We start from the raw sequence: 19,642 nt of genomic DNA on the forward strand, positions 1-19,642 counted from the left end.
GGTGGAATAATAGTTGTGATCATTAAAGGTCATATGAGCAAGAGGCTGTTTGAGATTTTGTCTTTTGAAAGAAATGCAAAGGGCAGAAGCCAGGTTGGAAAAAATCTAGGACAAAATTGATGGAAATAAATTTATGAGAACATTTGTGGAGAGCGCTTTTAGTGATCTGAGTCATGAAGTGTCAGAAATGAGTAAGGGAAAAAATCCTTCTAGTTCTCATGATGACAGAGAAAAACCTTTAAAACGTGATTTGAATGAAACCTTGAAAGAATGATCAAACACGAAGGATCCTCTGTGTATACACACATATATATGTAGACCTATACATCTAAATATATATATATATATGTGAAACAATACATGATTTATGATTGGAACGACTGCACTGTAATACATCAAAGCAAGACTTCAAAACTGCATCAGTGGATCTTTTAGCTAATCTTTGCTTGGGAGGGTGATGTCAGAGGCAAAGATGTATCATACCAGAAGACAACAGACTAGACTGCTTGTGTGAGGGAGGTGAACATTTCCTCTCCTCTTGCTCACTGCTTACTGCTGCTGCTTATCAATGTAAAGTACACAGTTCCAGGCTTATTGTAGAAAAGTATTTTTCACTCCAGAAACTTTTTTTTTCTGTCATAAGAGGCACCAGCTTAGTTCCCTTGTGTTTTTCTGGTTTTGATTTTCTAAATTTTTTGGAATTCCAGATGTAAATTGTTGACAGTGAAGACGACACCTAAAAGTAATGCACAAAATTATTGTTAAAATTACTCTCTTGTGGCTTCTTCTGAAAGTACTTCTTGCCTGGTACAAATGCATGGTTCACTGCAAAGAGCCTTTAGCTCAGAGTCAGATCTTCAGATGGTGTAAATATTTGTTCATAGAGAACAATTAACTGCCAAAATTAAACTGGAGGGAGACTTTTTCAAGAGGACATGGAAATGCAGAGGTGATATGGTATGTTTGATACTGTTGTTGGTATGATGCTCATGTATCAGGGATGATATTCCTCCAAATGAGCCAGGGCTGGTCCTGCACAGGTGTGAGGGGAGCACTGCTGGGTCTGTGAGCTCTGCTTAAACTGAGTGTGGAGCTCCTAATCGCTCACAAAGGAACCCAACGTTAGTCTTCATATTATATTATTGCCTTTATTTTTACCTTTGATCCTTTTTTCCTTCCCGTCTGTGGTGTCCAGTCCTGTGAGCAGGAAGGAATTGTCCTTCCACTGACAGGCGATCAAGTTGGGGTCAGTCACACCCCTGGAGAAACTGGACACTGCTGTTTTGTAGCTCAAAAATGTATTTTATGGTATCAAAAAGGCTTGACAATATTACAAATCCCCTTTCCCTGGGGGGAATAGCATCGAACCACGGAGAGTCCCCCGCTGCCCACCGTGCCTTCCACACACACAGCTGCTCCCTGAACAGGGCAGATAGGCCGTTTCACGGACAATTTTGATTTCATTTTAATTTTGTATGAATGATATCCCCGCCATTTGCATCACCAATTCTTTTACTTCTTTTAGCCTAGTGTTTATTCTCATAGTTCACTCCTTTTATTACAGTGCTCATCGGTGTCCAGTGGGCATCCAGAAGGCTTGGGGCGTCTCTGCTCACTCGATCAGCTTGATCCGCCTCACACCGACCGCACGTCCCTTTCCCCCGGGTGCTCCCTCGGGAGCGCTCTGCGGGGCCGGAACGCGGCGGCCCCAGACCGAGCGCCTCAGGGAGCACCCCGAGCCGCCGCCCGCCCTCCCAGCCTGAGGGAGCCGCTCCGCCCCGCCCCTCGGGCAGCCCCGCCCCATGTGACTCCGCCCCATGTGTGGCTCCGCCCCTCAGCCCCGCCCCGCCGTAAGCCCCGCCCCAACCGCAGCCCCGCCCCTCCCTCGGCTCCCGGCAGCCCCCGCGGCGCGGGGCGGGCGCGGGGCGGTCACGTGACTCGGCGGTGGGCCGCGGCGGCACGGAGCGCAGCAGCCCGAGTGCGGTGAGTGACGGTGCGCGGCCGGCAGCCTCGGGCACGGCCGGGACCGGCCGGCAGGGTCCCTGCGGGGCCGGCAGCCTCGGGCACGGCCGGGACCGGCCGGCAGGGTCCCTGCGGGGCCGGCAGCCTCGCTGCGGGGCCGCCGCGTGTCGCTGGGGCCGGGGAGCGCCGGTGCGGGGCCCGGGCAGTCTCGGGTGCGGGGCCCGGGCGTGCCGGTGTGTCAGGGGAGTGTCCGCGGGGCCCGGCGGCTGGCGGGGCTCGATTGCAGGGCTGTCGGTGTCCGCTCGGCTCCGGTGCTCCTGACTCACGGCCCGCCGTGCAGCATCCGTCCGGGAGCGAGGCGTTGCTGGAGTGTCGTGGCTTAGCAAAGACACCTCTGAAGTGTCATTTTTACCTTTCCTGTTCTCTCCTGTGATGTGAAAATATCCCGAGTGCTCTCGATTGGCTTTCAGACCTTTAAGCCTCTGTAGTGTTCATTTCTGACTGGCTTAAATGTTGTTCCGAGGCATGTGACTTCTTTCAGTGTTCACGGCTGAAATCTTCCATTTCAGAGTAAACTTTTTAGTTGACTTAAAGCAAGAAATGGTTCTTGAAGATGACATTCATTCTGCTTGCTGGTTTTTGTGTTGTGGCAATCAAAAGGCATGTTTTCTATTTGGCCTGGCTCGTGGGGCTCGTGTGGGGCTTTTTCAGAGGTATGTGTTTTAAGAGCCTAAGAAGGGTATTAGCATTTTTCACAGAAGGCCCCATTTTTCTTATTGCTATAAAGAGCAGCATAGGCTAACTCAGTGTTAAATCGTGAGGATGTTAAGTGTTTTGTAGTGGGTCTGTAGATCGGCTTGCCACAATAGGCACTGACAAAAATTGAATGGTTAGAAAGTACTTTGTTTCTACGGCACAGCTCCTTTTCTGGGGCAGGAATTGTGTCCATGTTCTTGCTAAGGTCATACATTTGTTTATCATTAGCCAGATTTGAAGGACCGGGTATCTCATAGTACAGGGATAGTATGATGCAAAACCAGAACTTCTCTCCTGCTATAGTTTTCTTTTTAAAGTTAATTTGTGGTTTAGGTCGTTAAAAAGTTAGGTTATACAGTTATTAACAGTCTTAGCACATGGAACTTCTGGTGCTCTATGTGACTTCACTGTGTGGCAAGTGTCCCAGGAGATGAGCTATAGAGCTGTTTTCAATAAAATGTAGAATTTTCTCTTTTTGCACTGTTTATCATTCTATGCTTGGTCAGAAGGAAACTTGCAGAAAACACACTTGCCGCAGAGATAGGCTTGTAGCATCATCAAGGTTGATCAAACTTTAGTCCTATTTTGTTTCTGTATCTAGAGCTACAGAGTTAATTACCAATAGTTAATTTTGAGTGCACGACTGATTTAATGTGAAGTAACTGTAAATCTGTAAATACTGTGTGTGTTGTTTTAAAGGACACAACATACTAGTTTCTCTACGAACTTGAGTCAGGTAGAAATAAGTTTTTTGTTTCATGATCTAGTCCTTCTGACTTGGCCAAGTTACATAGCAGTTTTCCTGTAAAGGTCACTCCTGAGTGCATTTGGGAAAAGAAACTAACTTAGAAACATTTTAAAGCAAGCTTTTAGAGCTTTAGAAGAGAAAGTTCTTAATTCCACCTACTTGATACCAAATCTCCTGACATAAGGTAAAACATTGAAAGAACTAGTACCATTTGTTTGCTGTCTCCAGAATGTTTTTAATAGCAACCGTTCTGTGATTTTGCTTCTTTTCTGAAGTTTTTAAAAGTAATGTCAATTGAAATTTTCTGGCAGTACTAACATCTTCCTACCTGTTCCATTCTTGTTAGGGGCCAGCTACAGCAAAAAAGTCAAATGTTGGAAAGTTGAAGGAATAAACACACTTTTCCTGTCATCTGACACTGAACTGGGCATCTGTATTTTATACAACTGAAATGACTTGTTAAATCTGGAAGCTTCGGAGCAAGAGAGAACAAAAGTAAGTGCATTTAAGTAGACTGCAGTACAGTTTTGTGTAAGATGGGGTATGGTTTTTCCCAACAAAATCTAAGTAACTGTTGTGCAACGTTTTCACTGTTTTATGTAGTGAGTGGAAAGGCTGTACACCAGAGACTGGGATGTGACTGGACCCATCAGTGTGCAAAGTATCCAAGTTTCTATGCCCAGCAAAGTCCCTGCCTGTTGCTTGAAAAAGAGCACATCCAGAAGTGTGGTGCTGCCCTGTGAATAACTTAGGGTAGTCCCAGTCTCCCTTCTCTTAGGGATGGAAGCAAACAACGATTTGTGGATGACTTCATCATGGTCCGTGGAGTCACTGTCCACTTAGTCTACCTTTTTAAGCAGAGACCAGCTCAGAGTGGTACTTTCTCCTTGGTATTTTGAGTATTCCTGTAGTGGAAGACAGAACTAAACAGCAGATGGCAGAGGATGAGTCTGATGCTTGGGTTGTACATGTTCTTGAAGGAAAGTCTGAATAGGGGAAGTAATTTTACCTGTTACAGTGTCATTTTTTAATACAGTATATCATTGTGTAACAGATATAATTTCCATTTCTCTTGTGGAATAATCAGTTAAATCTTTAGCAACAGAACTACAGTGGCCTAAGGGGATATCTTTCAAGAAGAATGAGCAGAGAACAACTGAAGGCTTTCTTAATAGAAAACTTGGAAGCTGTGTTTGCTATCCCATAGGCTTTCCTGTCAACTGCATCAGCTTTTGACAATGTGGGAGGTATGCATTCCCTGCAGGGGACGCAAAGTAGTGAAAATAGGCTGGGTGGGTTTAGAAAGCCACGAATCAGCCTTCAGGCATATGTTTCCTACAGATGTAATGTTGATTCTAGAGGTAATCTGACAAATGGTTCCTTAAAAAACCCACTCACTTCTGTCATGTCACCCAATCTAGGTAGATTTAACTGTTAAAGGGAAAATCACTGCTTCCTTTGATCCACTCACTGAACTTACACTAACTCAGCTACTACATTGAATATTAAGAAGTAGTCCAGGAGAAAAGATAATCATGGCAAGGGAAAGGTAATACACACAGAACAAATACAAGATTAGCAATAAGTGAGTACGAATGGACAGAAATGGTTGTTAGCATAAATTGCAAGGAATAGAACTCTGACAATTGCTGATAAAAAGGCCTTAGCAAATAATTGTATATATTACTACTAAAGAAGATGCTGCTTTTCTTTATAATGGTGATATAAAGCCTGAAAAATATGTAACAGATCCATGATGGCATGTGTTCTACTGTATCACCTCTCTTTGTGAGAGGACTCGTAATTCTCTTGAAAGAAAGCTTGCCAGGATAAAAGCTTAGAAATCACCCTGAGCTATATTTTCAATATAATTTGAAAGGAGGAGGCAATTGGGTTGATAATTAGAAAAAGTAATGTTACAGAGCTTTATGTTAGGTCTTGTTGGAAGTTGTGATTTACTTTGAAAATAGGGTGGGAGTTAATTCCATGCAACATTAAGACAGTAAAACAAAAAAACTTCAAATGCAGACAGAGGAAATATCAATCAAGGCAGAACTGAGGATTTTTTTTACTTCCTCCAGCTATTCTTTATTGAATACCTGGCTTCCATGTACAGGTTACAAGAGGTTGGTTTTTTTTTTTTTTAAACATACATATAGAGGTATGTAGGACCCTGGTGGCAATGAGAAATTTTCTGGCAAACTTTCTGCCAAGCTGTTTCTTTTGCTGCCATTTTTCGATTTCCATTGTCAGTATACCAATTTTTGTTACTGCAAGGTCTTCTTTCTAATGTCTTGAAAACTCCCTGCTATAGTGAGCCTGTAAAATATGAGTGGGCAGGCAACTGATGCACTTGTAATTTGTGTGGTGAATTAGCAGTCACTTGACTGTTGTGAATTTTGTTTGTTTGTATTTGTTTGTTTTGAATCCTTTGGGGACAATGACTTGTCCTGTCAAATGCAGGGCACATTAGGGAACAAGAGAATGCTTTTTCTGGGAGAGAGAGCATTTCTGGCTCTTCACAAACAAATTCAGCAGTCCGTGTTGAGTTGTGCAGCTGCTGTACAGTCGAGCAGAGAATTGGCAACATGAGAGGTTCTGGAGTGCTTCTTTCTTAGGGATGGGAAGCCTGGTGGAGAATTGGTGCTGAGCAAACAGCTTCAGATTGAGAGGATTTTTGTGATACTTTTTTTTTATAGGATACAGATTTTTTTAATAGTGTTTATTGATGAATTTGCTGTAACTGACTTGGAAGCCTCGGTGCAGAGGGGCAGATATATATTCTACATGGACAGCATTCCATTGAGGCTTGCACTGCTGGCATCCTTTGTGTGTTCTAGTTACAGCTTGAATTGAGAAGGCTTTCAAAGAGACTTGAAAGCTCATATGGCTTCCCTGGAAAATGTAGATTTAATAAGTACATGCACATAGGGAATGTCATTTAGACATTAGGGGAGAAGACCCACTAGTGGCATAATCCAGCCTCAGATCAGTAGAATCACAGGGATCCACTTGAGGAAAGGTGAGGGCTGTGGCCTCTGTTACATACTCCGTTATGCTTGGAAGGATTTTAGACCCTGTAACTGTGATGGTAAAGAAGAAATGCAAGATTCTGTGATGTACCAATTGAGATAAGAGAGCATGAACAGCATCATTATGGTTAATGATCATGGGCTGGAGTACCTCTCCTGTGAAGGCTGAGAGTCAAGGATGTTCAGCCTGGAGAAAAGGCTCCAGGGGGACCTTATAGCACCTTCCAGTACCTACAGGGGGTCTAGAAGAAAGATGGGCCCAAGCTTTTTATCAGAGCCTGTTTCGATAGGACAGGGGTGGTGGTTTAATGTACTAGAGGGTCAACTTAGACTAGTTAAAGGAGAAAAGCTTTTCACAATGACGATGGTGAAACACTGTCACAGGTTGCCCAGAAAGGATGCCCCATCCCTGGAAACATTTGAGCTCAGGTTGGACAGGGCTCTGAGCAACCTGATCTACTTAAAGATGCCCCTGCTCATTGCAGGGGGATTGGACCAGATGACCTATAGAGGTCTCTTCCAGCCCAAGGTGTTTTGCTTCTAAATCCCCCCTGCTTTGGTATCTTTCAGTGTTGCAGGAAATTGTTGTTGGGTTTATATCTTTTGGAAATATATATCAGCAAGTATTTTTCTGGTGTGGATTTTCTGTGGGGTTTTAGTTGTTCGCATATTTTAGCTTTTTTAAAGATTGCTCTGCCTTGTGCTACTATTTTTTTTTGTAGTACTGTTGAACTTTGGAGACTTCTGCTACCTTATTTATGTTTCTGAGTCTAGTTCTTTCGTGCTAAAATATAACTGGTTAAATGAGCTTGAAAGAGATGTATTTATTTCTGTGGACTTGATTAGCTGGTTGTGACACTTTTGTCTCTATGTTTCATTTTGTTTGATTGGTGCTGTTTGGTTAGGGACAGCTGATGTCTGGAAAACTGCCTTCATTGCCTTAGATCTTTCTTGTGACTTGTTTTGTATCCCTGTATATCTTTATATCCTATCCTAAAATTTTATTAACCTTTAGTGAGATGAGTGACTACTCTTGACTTCATTAGATTAAATACCTATTTACTGGTGTAAAGATGCTGATGCTTATTTTGGGGACTCTGATAACTTAGATGCTGTTGTCGGCTTGATGCTTCTGGACTGCTGCTTTTCCATATATATTTTGTAAAGGATTTATATTCTTTTCTGCTTAATGCTTAGAATGAAATACTTTTTTTTTTTTTCCCTTTTTTCCTTCATAGTTGTCCTAGCTTAACTTTGGTACTGTCTTAAAAATTTCTAGAGTTCTGCTCTATTCTGTATGTTATTTCTGAAATCCTGTGTATTATATATTATCTCTTCTGTGCAGTTGTGGCTCTGACAGACATGGCTTTGGTTTTAGGACTTTGTTTTTAAGCTTTTAATTTTATTATAGGAAACACGAGGCAGTATATTCATACTGGCTGTATATGCTGTTACTATGGCAAAGAAAACTCTACTAGGATACCTTTCAAATGTTGCTCTGTGTGTCTCTATTCCCATGAATCCTAGGAAGCACAAGTATAAATATCATGTTTAATGGAAATACAGATTCCAAGTAGTTTAATTGTTATTGTAAGATCATTGGAGCCTACATTTCTTGATAGTGTTACTATATTAAGTACTGATAATTTTAACAAAGCTTTGTTTATTAGCTCAAGTTAAATCCAGTAAAAATGCTTTGTCTCCTTGCTGTTATGGAGTCAAGAAAGAATGTTCAACTATTTGTAATTGCGGAATATCATAAACAAAGAGTTCTAATTTGTTTTAAATTTGCAGTGTAATTCTCTTTCTGTTCAGCTGCTGATGAGTGTGAGCTTTGTGTGGTTATCAATTTTTGTGCAAGTGTAGAAGTACACAGGGGTGATACTGGAGAATAAAATGTGCTTGCAGTGGAAAAGTACTTGCAAGATTTCTCCCTGTGTGGAAGGACTACTGCTGCTCTGTGATAATGAGAAAGTTGTAGCTATTTTAAGACTATGGTGGAGTATGTTTTTTGAATTGTTCATGGCAGTATTACTTTGGGAGGCTGCCAGAAGCTGCTTCTACAATTATTCAGAAAAAGAAATAATATTGTAAAAGGAAGTATTTCGTGTTAATTTTAAATGTTTCTGAAGACTTGTTTTCTCTTGATATAGAGAAGTCCACTTTCATGAGGGTGTGTCCCTGTTTGATGGGTACTTCTAATGAGAGCTTAATCTTGTCCGTTGACTGAAGACCACAGAAGCATAGCATAATCCAGGTTGGTAGGGACTTCAGGAGCCCTCCAGTCCAACCCCTTGCTCAATGCAGGATCAGACCCAGTTGCTCAAAGCTCTATTCAGCTGGGTCTTAGAAGCCTCTGAGGATGGAGACTGCAACCTCCTTGGGCCCTGTTTTCACAGCCTGACTGCATTATGGTGCAAAAGAAGGGGTTTGTTGTTTTTTCCCTGACATCAAGCTGGAATCTAGTTTGTTTGGATTTCTGTTGCATCTTGTCACGCACGACTTTGAAGACCCTGGCTCTGCCTTCTCAGCAACTACCTCAAAGGTAGCAGTGGGCAGCTGTGAGGTCCCACTGAAGCTGTCTCTTCTTCAGGTTGAGCAATTCCCAGCTCCTTCACCCTCTCTCTGTAGGGCAGGTGCTCCTGGTTCTGGTCCTGTTGGGGAGCCTCAGCTGAACTTGTTGCGATTTATCAATGCCTGTCTTGTACAGGGGTCCAAAAGTGGACACTGCTCTAAACACTGTCCAATGAGTGTTCTGTCATTTATTACTAGGACATAGTTTATTTATGGAGATGTGGGTGGTTATACATGTGTTTATTAGTATTTGGGATTTTTGGGTATGACTAGATTTCAAAGCGAAATTTTTGTAGCATTAGAAGAATTCTTCCACTTGCATACTGATGAAATTAACTCGCATTAATTTCAGTGAACGTTTGATGGATTTAAAAAATACCATGACAGATAACACCTTATCTTCATTACATATTTATTCAACTTGATTAGCTCTGAATAAGTCTAATTTGCATCATTAAAGTGTTGCAAATGAAACAGAGTAGCTGTTGTAATTCTAGAGTGAAGCTTTCTATAGAAATTGAAGTCAGATAATGAATTTATTCTCACTGTAAAGTATGTTTAAAGAAATGGATCTAATGGAGAGTTGGGGGGATTTTACACAAAGTAAACTTGCATACACAGGAACACACAAAAATGTCCTCTGCAAGACCCACACACATCTTGTTTGCCTGAAGCAGCCCGGTGGGGTGGCAATGTAGAGGGGAGGGAAGTTCTGTCCCTCTATGTTACCAGGTTACTGAAAAAGAAATTTTTCTGAGAACCTGAAAGGATCACTGCCTATTTCTTTTAACTTTTCCACGCCAGTGTGAATTATAGTCAGTGTTTTGAATTATTTCAGAATCTTAACTCACCTCATGTAATGCGACAGTTTAGCCAAAACTTAATGAATGTGCAGTAAGGGGAGGAAATAATACAGAAAGCAAAGGAGGAAGCTGAAGGCTTTTGAAACACTTGGTGCTGTTGCCTGTGTGAGCAGCAGGAGTACACTGTGATTGGAAGGCATAAGGAATGTCCAAACAAGCTTTTGTTTTTCTGAGCTGTGGCAGTAGGCTGGCTCTGAGGTGAGTGTCCAGAGTCCTGGGTGGACTCCTGTGGCCTCGGCTGAGCTCTTCCTGTGGCTTTGCTGCTGGAGTAGCTGTGGTTGCAAGATCAACAGCTAGCTCTGGTGTGCCAGTACCTGCTGCAGTCAGAATTTCCATTTTGCAGTGCCGATCTATTCAGGGTTGTCACATCCTTTAAAAGTCACTTTTCTAGGGCTTGTTTGTGCTCTCTGCTCTCTTGTTGTTGGTGTGCCTTAATGTAAACTTACGTGAGTTCCAGTTAAAAATTTCAGTTGCTTAGTCTGTGCTAACATAGAAGAACTGGGGCTGCTGTGCCTTTGTCTCACCTGGCATTTTTCTCTTAAAATATGAATGAAAGCCACTTTATGTGGCAGTTTTTTTAAAAACAATTAAAAAAAATTTTTTTTTTTTGTGGAGTGATGTGATTTTTTTTTACTGATAAGCTATATCTCACTGGGTATTACCGTTTTAAACACATCAGGTTTCCTGTTGTCTTAATGAGATTCTTCGGGTAACAAACCTGTAGAGCTTTAGGATGTGGTTTCCCACTTTATTCCTGCTCAGACACATTCCTGTACTGTAACAGTGATGTCAAGGCATTTTACCTCTCGCAGTTTAATGTGTCTCTGTCTCAGGACTGTTGCAATGTCACTCTCAGCCCACTGTTACACAGGAGCATGGGCTGCTTTATCATGGTGCAGAGAGATCTGGCCAAACTTTCCAGTGTTGAGAGGGGAGAGAGTGCTTTTTAAAGACTACAAATTTGTGCAGCAGAAACAAAGATTGTGTAGTCTGTAATTGTCTTTCCTCCCCCAACCAAACAAACAGAATCTCTTCAAGATTGCTGTGTGATGTCAGATCGGTTGATGAAGGGTGTGTGAATAGTGAAAGGGAAGTCTGAGTGTTTTCCCAGTGTTAGTTCTAGAGTTCCCTTGTGCAATATTGGGAAATTAGATGATGAATTCTGTGTCATGTGAAATTCTGTCTTTAATTAATCCCATTTAAAAAATAAATAAAATCCTTTTCCTTTAAATACATGAGGGTTGTTCAGACCAGAAGGCTGGACACTCAGTCTTTGGGGGTACTGACTGAAGCTCCAGTTAGTAAATGGGGGATTGTTCTTAAAAGGAGAAGTACTGTGGAAGTCCTGCTTTTTTTTGTTTTGTTTTTAAACTTGAAACACTTGAGTGTATTGACATGCTTGTGACTTCAAGAGCTGTGCAATAATAATACTCCAAGTAGGTTGCGTTTCATAATATGTGTATACAGTGACTTAAAACAAGCACTCTAATGTCTGTTTACTGAACTAATACTCATATTCCAACATCTGAATTCCAATATAGAGATTGAGTCAGAATATTTTTTATAATGAGACCCAATTGCAGAGCTAGTAATGAATTTCTTGTTAGATTTGGATGTTTTTGAATAGCGACCTTCAATTACGAGGCATTGTGTAATTTTTTAAATTACTAGTAGCTTGCAAAACATTCTTGTAAGTTCTTGATGTCTACCTGTGGACCTCAAAAGTCTAAAATCTCTCCTGGAAATAGTCTGTAGTTCAGGAGGAAGTTTAAGTCTCCAATTTATGTTTGCTTGTCAGATACCCGGCATGGCCTCATCATCGACACCTCAATATAATTCAAACTCCTTGGACAACTCCTCAAGTAAACGGGTGAGTGTAACCATTTTCATGTTTTTATTGTTTTTATCAGAGTTCCCAGAGATCATCATCTTGCATATTTGGTTAGAAACATAAGTATTGAAATGACTTCTTGAATGTATACACTTATTTTTGTTGCTAAAATTCTAGTGCAGTTAACTGAGATGATTTAAATATCTTTCGGAGTAGATGGGTAAAGTAATCTCTAGCATCACTAATGAGAGTCTCCTTAAAGTCAGCTGTGATGTACTTACTCTTATCCTCAGTTTCTACCTTAAAATATTCTGTGACATTCTTGAAAATTTTTGGCACTTTGTTGCCTTAGAAAGATTCTGAATTGCAATTGCTAAGTTATACCTTGTTATATTTGTCTGGCTCAGTATTAAGATGTTCATCTGCAGTGAAAAATTCATTAAAACAATCTAAATGTCATCCCCCTCTGCTTTCTAATGCTGTGCAGCTGAAGAAAATGTAACCTGTGTGCAAGAAAACTGAACCTACTGAACGTGGGAAAGTCACAAATGAGTAGATTGTGTGTGATAGTTGTGAGTACATTGCTTAAGTAATTTCAATTGATTTGTTCTTCCAAGCCCAGTGTACTTGGAAAATTAAATGCACAAAACTTTCAGAGAACTTACATTGTAGAGATTTAATTCCAATTTAATACAAATATAACTGACTATTCTTTTACGAGAAAGACTAAAACCTGCTTATGTTTCAGATCTGTTTGACCTTTAAATGTTTCATAGTTGCATTTTAAGATAGTGATATGTGTTCCTGTTTTGGTTCGGTCTGTGAATTCCTATTTTGGCAAGACCTGTTCTTTCCCATGCAGGAATTACCTTTAAGTTTGGCTTTTTTCTTTTTAATCTGGAACTTGAAATTGTAAATAAACTGTGATGTGCTGTTGTGTTTTTCTTTAGACTCTAAAAGATGGAACTAACTGGGAACAAAACGAAGAAATACCTCGTCTGCCAGGAGAGACCAGGGTTACAGGTATGAAGCTCCATAGCTGCCTGATGCAGTGATGTTCCGCAGTGTGGCAGACACTTGTATTTTACTAAATTGTTTTGTTATTTGGACTGGTTTGGGCTGGGGGCAAATGTAAGTCCGACTGAAATGTCATGAATTTTTCAAAGAATTTGTGAAAGGGACTTTTTATCACTTAACAAAAATAACTTTTAAGTCTTTAAAATCTTGGTTTCCACACATGGCAGATCTTCCAATAGAAAGAAATTGCAAGTCGTGTCATAATTGTATCAACAGATTAAGTAGCACATGTTAGTGATGAGAGCTCCTCCAAGCTTTCTGAAGTCAAGAGAATTTTATGTGCCACTCACTGTGCATTGATACCTTGTAGAGTAGTGTGGAATCTAATAATTCTAAATGTGAATTCCCAAAGTGCCATCTTATGCTTCCTTGACACAACAGGGCACAAACAGGGCTTCTCTGCCCTTGTTGGCCTTTACATAGAGAAATGCTGTAACATAAGGGGGATTAAGGTGTTGTGTTGCTTTCCTTTCTTGATGGAGGCTCTTCCTGAAATGGAAGTCTTTGTTGGGGTCTATCTTTTACTTGTGCATATTCTCCTCCCCTATGCCCAGATTTGTTGGGTGGATGTGTAAACAAGATTGGCTGAGTTGAAAGCAAAGTGGTGATTCAGAGGAAGTAGTTTTGTTTTTAATGAGCAAGGTGTGAGGGAGAGGGTGTGGGATTAGGATGGATGTATGATGTGGTGCTCATGAAAATTGTTTGTGCTTTGGGGCACTGCACTGGAATAGGGTATTTTTATGGAAGGCAGATAAACAGATTGTGCTAAAGAAATAAGTGGACAGGGAGAAATAAATGGAAGTCTTTAATGTCATGGTTGGACTCAATGATCTGAGAGGTCTTTTCCAGCCTTAATGATTCTGTGATTCTGATTGCATTGCTCCACTTCAATCTTCTTTTTGAGGGTATGTGTTAGTATTTGTTCTGTTACTTGTCCTTGCTGAAACGCTGCTGATGGCCTTGCTCTGTTTGATTGCCTCAAATTGAAATGTAATGTTTCTCTGCAGCATGGTGAGTTCCCTAAACACTCTACAACTTGAACTACTACTTCAGTACAGAATTGTTTACAGAAAGATGTAATAGTATCAACAGTGTATTTGTTCTGGGATGGTGAATAGACTACGGTACAGTAATCACAGTACTCCCTGTTCTACGTCCTGCCCTCTCCTGTTTAGTGCTGAGAAAGGAAACACGAATACAACTAGGGAAAGCTATTGAAATCTGTGCACTTAATTTGGACAAGTTTCGTATATGAGTCTGTCACATTTTCATAATAATTTAAGTAGATAAAACTCTGATGTATTACTTTCTAAATTCACTCATCTCTGAGTGGCTCTTATGAGTACAGCTCTCTTTTTATTTTAGTGCTACTTAAGTGATACTGTCCTTAGCTCTCATTTTGTCTTTTCACAATCTTTTAAGAAGTACTGCATTTCTTACAGACAAGGATGTTATTTATATGTGTCCATTTAATGGCCCTGTTAAAGGAAGAGTGTACATCACGAACTACAGGCTGTACCTAAGAAGTGTGGAAAATGTGAGTAATATGCCTCAATTACTGCATGGGATGATTGGCTTTAAACTCCCATTCACCCCAGCTGCCTTTGATTTATATTGTGGCCAGTTCGTTTGTTTTAGTTTTGGCACACATGTACTTGTGGAATTGCATGGGAGGCTTTTTGCTTGAAATGGTCTGTAATGTTTGTAATAATCGTATCTTAATTCTGTAATGACTAAATAGTAATTGCCTTTGTGCCACTGAAAAATCTGCATAAAAATAGAAGTTCTTTTAAGTTAAATGTATTGTAAAACTGTGATTTTTGCCTGGTAAAATTACAGTCTAATCACTTACACTGAACTGATACCTTTATTTTTTGTCTGTTAGAACTTTTTTGATAGCTGTTCCGTTTACACTTAATCTGTGATAGATCAAGGGCAGCAACTAATGATGTGCAATAGTTCTTAAAATGGCTGTCAGTAAACCAAGACTTTGATTATCCTTGCTGTTAGAAAAGAAAACTACTTTGATCAATAGAACCTTTGGGGGGGGGGAGTGGTAATGTGTTTGATGAGCAGTGACATGGAAGATAATAAAATGTGCTTGTGATCTGTTTCATAATATGCAGGTTTTTTTAAAAATAGGGATTGGGGACTATTGAACTGAGGTCCTTCTGGCTGTAGCTAGTTGTACTAGTAATGTCTTTTTTCATTTAGTTCTACTTAATGCTTTATATGTTATGTTATTACATATATTATGTGTGATAATGCTATATGAACAAAGCAATATTGGCAGTCAGTATTGGCATCTTTTAGTAATCTTTTAGGGTCTTGCCACCATTTTCCCTGCATACTGAACAAGGCATGAAGTATTTTTGTAGCATGTTAAACTGGATGATGCTCAAGGCTGTAGAGTGACTGTACAGACTTCGTAAGTTGTTGGGAGAGGAGATTCAAAGGCAGAAACATGCTTTAGTTTTGAATACATGTATGTATTTCATGTCTGCTTTCTGTTCTGGAATGCATAAGAATATTTTGCTGGAGTCTTCACATTAATCTTTTCCTTACTCAAACTTTTCTTGCAGGATCCAGTTGTGATATTGAATGTTCCTTTGGGCGTAATTTCAAGGATTGAAAAAATGGGAGGAGCTTCAAGCAGAGGAGAGAACTCTTATGGATTAGATATAACCTGTAAAGTAAGACTTTCCAGTAATTCACTAGCAAATGAAATCTAGAGGTTCCTTTTCTCACTGATTAACTATTTATAGGGAGGAAAAAGTACATGCTTACAGCTGAATTTAAAAAGACCTTTTTGAAACTGGACAGGGAAATACCTTTTGTATAAAAAGCTATTTAACTGTCCTGTCTGCATGCAAGGGGAGGGATTGGTTTTGCTTTCCAAATCACTAATTGAGAAGGTTTTGCACAGTAGTTACATTTTAGGGCATTATTCCTGCATTGCTTCGTTATTTAATTTTTTCTAAAAGGAATCTTTTAAATAATTCTGCCATCTTTGAAGAACACCTCAAATGAGGTCTTGTAAACTATAAAGCCAGTGAAAAACTTATGTAACAAATATCTACAGTCCTACAAAAAATTATGTTTCCGTGAAAAAATGTGGTCATAGGGAAGTTCCCAGTGGATGGTTAAGCGTCCTTTACTGGATTCATTAATTGAGTTTGTGCACGTTTGATTTGTAGCCGTAATGCGCAGATCGCTTATTTTTGACAGTGGTGAGAAAATAGGAGCAATGTATTCTACACGGATTATTGGCAAATGGTTGCTTTGAAAATAAAGTAATTCCCAACCTGCAGACTTTCAATAGCTCAGGAGACTGTTTAGTGAATCAAATAGAGCCATTTCTGACGGCTTCATGCCGAAGTGGTGCTTGCAACACACAGAGTGTGGTACTGCTTTATTTGTACAATTCTTACACTCTATTCTGTTATACAGGATAAGAAATAAAGGTGAATATTCACAAGGGTTTGAGGTGTGTTGCAAGCAGATTCTAAATCATGTTTAGTGTATAATATAGCACTTGTACAGAGAGAAGCATCTTACAGTTTTGGTCACCTAACAGATGATGGCTTTGTTTTAGGATATGAGGAATTTACGGTTTGCATTAAAGCAAGAAGGGCACAGTAGAAGAGATATATTTGAAGTCCTCACAAAATATGCTTTTCCCCAGTCACATAACTTGGTAAGTTGTATAATTTCTACTGTTGAATTGTATTAATGCAGAGTTCTTTCCAATTAGCTTTGCCTGTTTGACCTAGTAATGGCTACATCATGGCTGCTTAAAAAGTATAACCACAGAATCTGGTGTCAGCGTAAACTAAAAAGCAGCCTTTATTTTGTGTATTTGCAACACTTATAGATACGTATTTTGTAAAATTATGGATGCCATATGCTGTACTCCAGGTAAACTACTGAGCACCTCTGCTCCATACAGATTTCCTTGCTTAGAAACTGCAGGTTATCTTCCCTAATTAGGGAATATAGGGAATTCCTTACTTGACTTCTTGAAAGCATTAATCAATCAGGCCGGCTCCAAGGCAATGATAAACATGAATCACCAAGAGTTTTACTTCAGGAGAAGATATGGTAAGATAACACTTGTTTTATTGATGAAACTAATGAAAAATACAACAGGCATACAGTTATGAATTTGCACAGATTTATTTCAGGTTAAAACGGCATTTTATGGAAGGAATTGAGCAACAATGATACAAGCTAATCATTATCTTCCATTTCTTTGAAATCTGTGCGCTGTCCTTGATGTGAATCATTTGACATCTCTTTAGTAACTGCTTCACTTTGTCCATTGTAATATTCAATTTACTATTCACTGGTGTGCTTTAATTTAGATAGTTGTATAAGACCATTGTTCACAAAATATTGGAAGGGTCTGCTCTTGAATTTTTAAGAACTTTGTTCAAAGAATTGTTGACTATACGAAGATGCAGCAAGAATCTTATTTCCTTCTATGAAGATACTTGTCAGTCAATGGGCTGGACTCTATAAACATTTAATTCTTCAAAAGTTTCCTGCAGAAATTTTTCTGTCTGCAAGCTGCAGAATGAAAGCATAAGGAAAAATAAATGCTTTTGCTTAGAATATTTTGCAGTCTTGGCAAATAGGCCTTTAGAAATTAAACAAATTTCTGCATTTGGGTAGGTGTGAGATGAGGAATTGTAATAACAAAGAAGATGAGGGTTGTTAAAGAAGTGAATGTATCTCTAACTCTCCTGTTGCCATTTTATCCATTTTAAGATAGAAAATTATTGAAAGCATGACAGGATATATGGACTTTGGAAATAGGATGGAAAAGAGGAAGCTTCATGTGGAAATACCAAGTTACAGAGAGGTTCAGGTCAAAAATGGCTTCTTTTGGAACAGGACTGTAGATTGGGTGATCTGGGGCACAATCAAGTGTATTATTGAATATTTCCTGCATTCTAGATTCCATCATGCCTATGCAATCTCATCCACATTCTCATGCTAAAGAATTGGTTTTTTTGAGGAATGTATGTAGTGAATATGGGAAAATCAAGTTGTAACTGACTTAGGAGAGTGCCTTGTGGGATAATCTAACTAAAGGGCTTGAATAACTTGGTGATGAGATGTGAACTTTTATTACGTTTTGTCATCCAAAAAGACCCGGAGATCCTGTCTAGTGATGGCAGTGAGTAATGTGTGGAGTTGTCCACTTCCTGCTTTATTTGCTGGACCTGTAGAACCTAGTAAAGCTCATCATTATATGGCCTGTGTGGAAGGCCACTTGCCAGCAGAAATTATGCTTAATGACTAAAGTCTTGGTTGAGGCAGTAGTAATTTGGCCCTTGGATTCAGTAAAGCACTGAAGTTGGGAAGACAGTGACAGTGTGATGTGTGGCTGTACTTTGTCTCATAGCTTCGTCTGAAGCAGGGCGTACCCGTTAGAAATTTGGATTACTTTGGAGGGAAGTTAGCCTGTCTTACATCTGAAGTTGCACTTGTCCTTATTTTCTAACATCACAGTGTGGATGAGCCCTTAACCATGAGCTAAACAAGTGTGTGATTTTTTTGGTGTGCTTTCAATGTATTTTGGCAAGCAGTTTAAACTTGCCAAAGGTGAGTGTTTCTGCCTGGTTTTCCATTCCTGCCTTGCTTTTTCTTGCATGGGTTTGAGGCTGCACGATGAACTAGATAGGAAACTGAAAAGAACTAAAGCTAGGAGATAAAAATAAAAGCTTTGCCCTCTTGTTATTTTCTGGTCTCCTCTCTACCTTTCAGACATGTAGTTGATTATTCTTCTAATACCAACGTGATATTTGTATAATCACTAAGTAAGCCAATTGAACTCACTTATCCAGTACGAAATGTTCTGGTTAGTCTTGTGCTGCTTTTAATAATTTGAGGAGACCTGGTTTGAAATCAGTATGCATCAGAACCAGTGCAAGAAACAGCATGTGAGTAGAACAGGAAGCAGGCAGGAGAAAAAAGAGTGGGATGTCCCATTTTTAGCAATGTTAAAATGTTAATTTAGCTCAGACCATCTTGTGGAACTGCATCCTTTGTCTTAGCTGGTTCAGCAGCACTGATGCTTTTACAGCTCTGCAGTAGAAAGCAGGTATGATCAGGATAATAAAGTTCAAAATCTTCACTGTCCTGATTTCTGTCCGTATTTTTGGTTTTTTATATCTGACTTTTATGTGATTGATTTTCAGTTGTAGTGGAACTATATCTTAAGAGCTGATCCGAAGCAGGAACTGGTAGAGATGCCTTGCTTCTGTTTTCTTCATGCTGTACCATTCTCATGCAAATGGATGGTAAATAAAACCCAAAATATTATTTTTGAGTGGAGTGTACTTACTGTTTTCAAGACTTGTCTCCATCACCATCCCAACAGCAGCGTTTGAGAGCCTATAATAAATCACAGCTCTGTTCACAATTGTTCCTCAGTGCCTCAGCATTGTCCTTTGTGCTTAGTTCCAGAAGCTAATTCTTGTTTATCTCCAGTTTGAGCATAGGTTGGGTTCAAATCTCCTTGAATCAGCAACTTAAAGTAAAATACGCTAGCTCATCTGACTGATGGTTTAGTTGATGGGGAGCAAACAGCTGCTGTTGCTAATCCTCTGTTGCATTTACAAACTTGTGCTAATTGAAAGAAAGTTGTTGCTAAAAGTGGTTTTTTTGAAAAGTTTGAAAAAGTAAAACCAAAATAGAAAAACCCCCCAAAGTAGATGTTTTAATACACCACAAAAGATGAAATATATTTGGTCTCTACTTCAGATTCTAAATAGCAGCTGCTTCGCTTCCT

General features: G+C 39.7%; 1 protein-coding gene across 5 annotated transcripts in view; it reads left to right on the forward strand.

The window, feature by feature from the left end:
* Window positions 1–1,866: 1,866 nt before the first annotated feature.
* Window positions 1,867–19,642, forward strand: part of MTM1 (myotubularin 1) — a 37,920-nt gene continuing 20,144 nt past the window's right edge. For 3 of the 5 annotated variants that reach the window (XM_085060312.1, XM_085060314.1, XM_085060317.1), the window contains exons 1-7: window positions 1,867–1,983; window positions 3,813–3,961; window positions 11,734–11,805; window positions 12,717–12,789; window positions 14,286–14,380; window positions 15,426–15,536; window positions 16,439–16,540. In XM_085060312.1, the coding sequence (XP_084916438.1) occupies window positions 11,743–11,805; window positions 12,717–12,789; window positions 14,286–14,380; window positions 15,426–15,536; window positions 16,439–16,540 (444 nt within the window). In that variant the 5' untranslated portion in view covers window positions 1,867–1,983; window positions 3,813–3,961; window positions 11,734–11,742. Of the gene's footprint in view, window positions 1,984–2,215; window positions 2,364–3,812; window positions 3,962–11,733; window positions 11,806–12,280; window positions 12,339–12,716; window positions 12,790–14,285; window positions 14,381–15,425; window positions 15,537–16,438; window positions 16,541–19,642 lie in introns of those variants that run through there. The other 2 variants (XM_085060313.1, XM_085060315.1) reach the window with 2 other exon arrangements.

Source organism: Lichenostomus cassidix, chromosome 4A (assembly GCF_008360975.1).
Source record: "Lichenostomus cassidix isolate B80296 chromosome 4A, HeHo_3.0, whole genome shotgun sequence".
NCBI classification, from domain to species: domain Eukaryota; kingdom Metazoa; phylum Chordata; class Aves; order Passeriformes; family Meliphagidae; genus Lichenostomus; species Lichenostomus cassidix.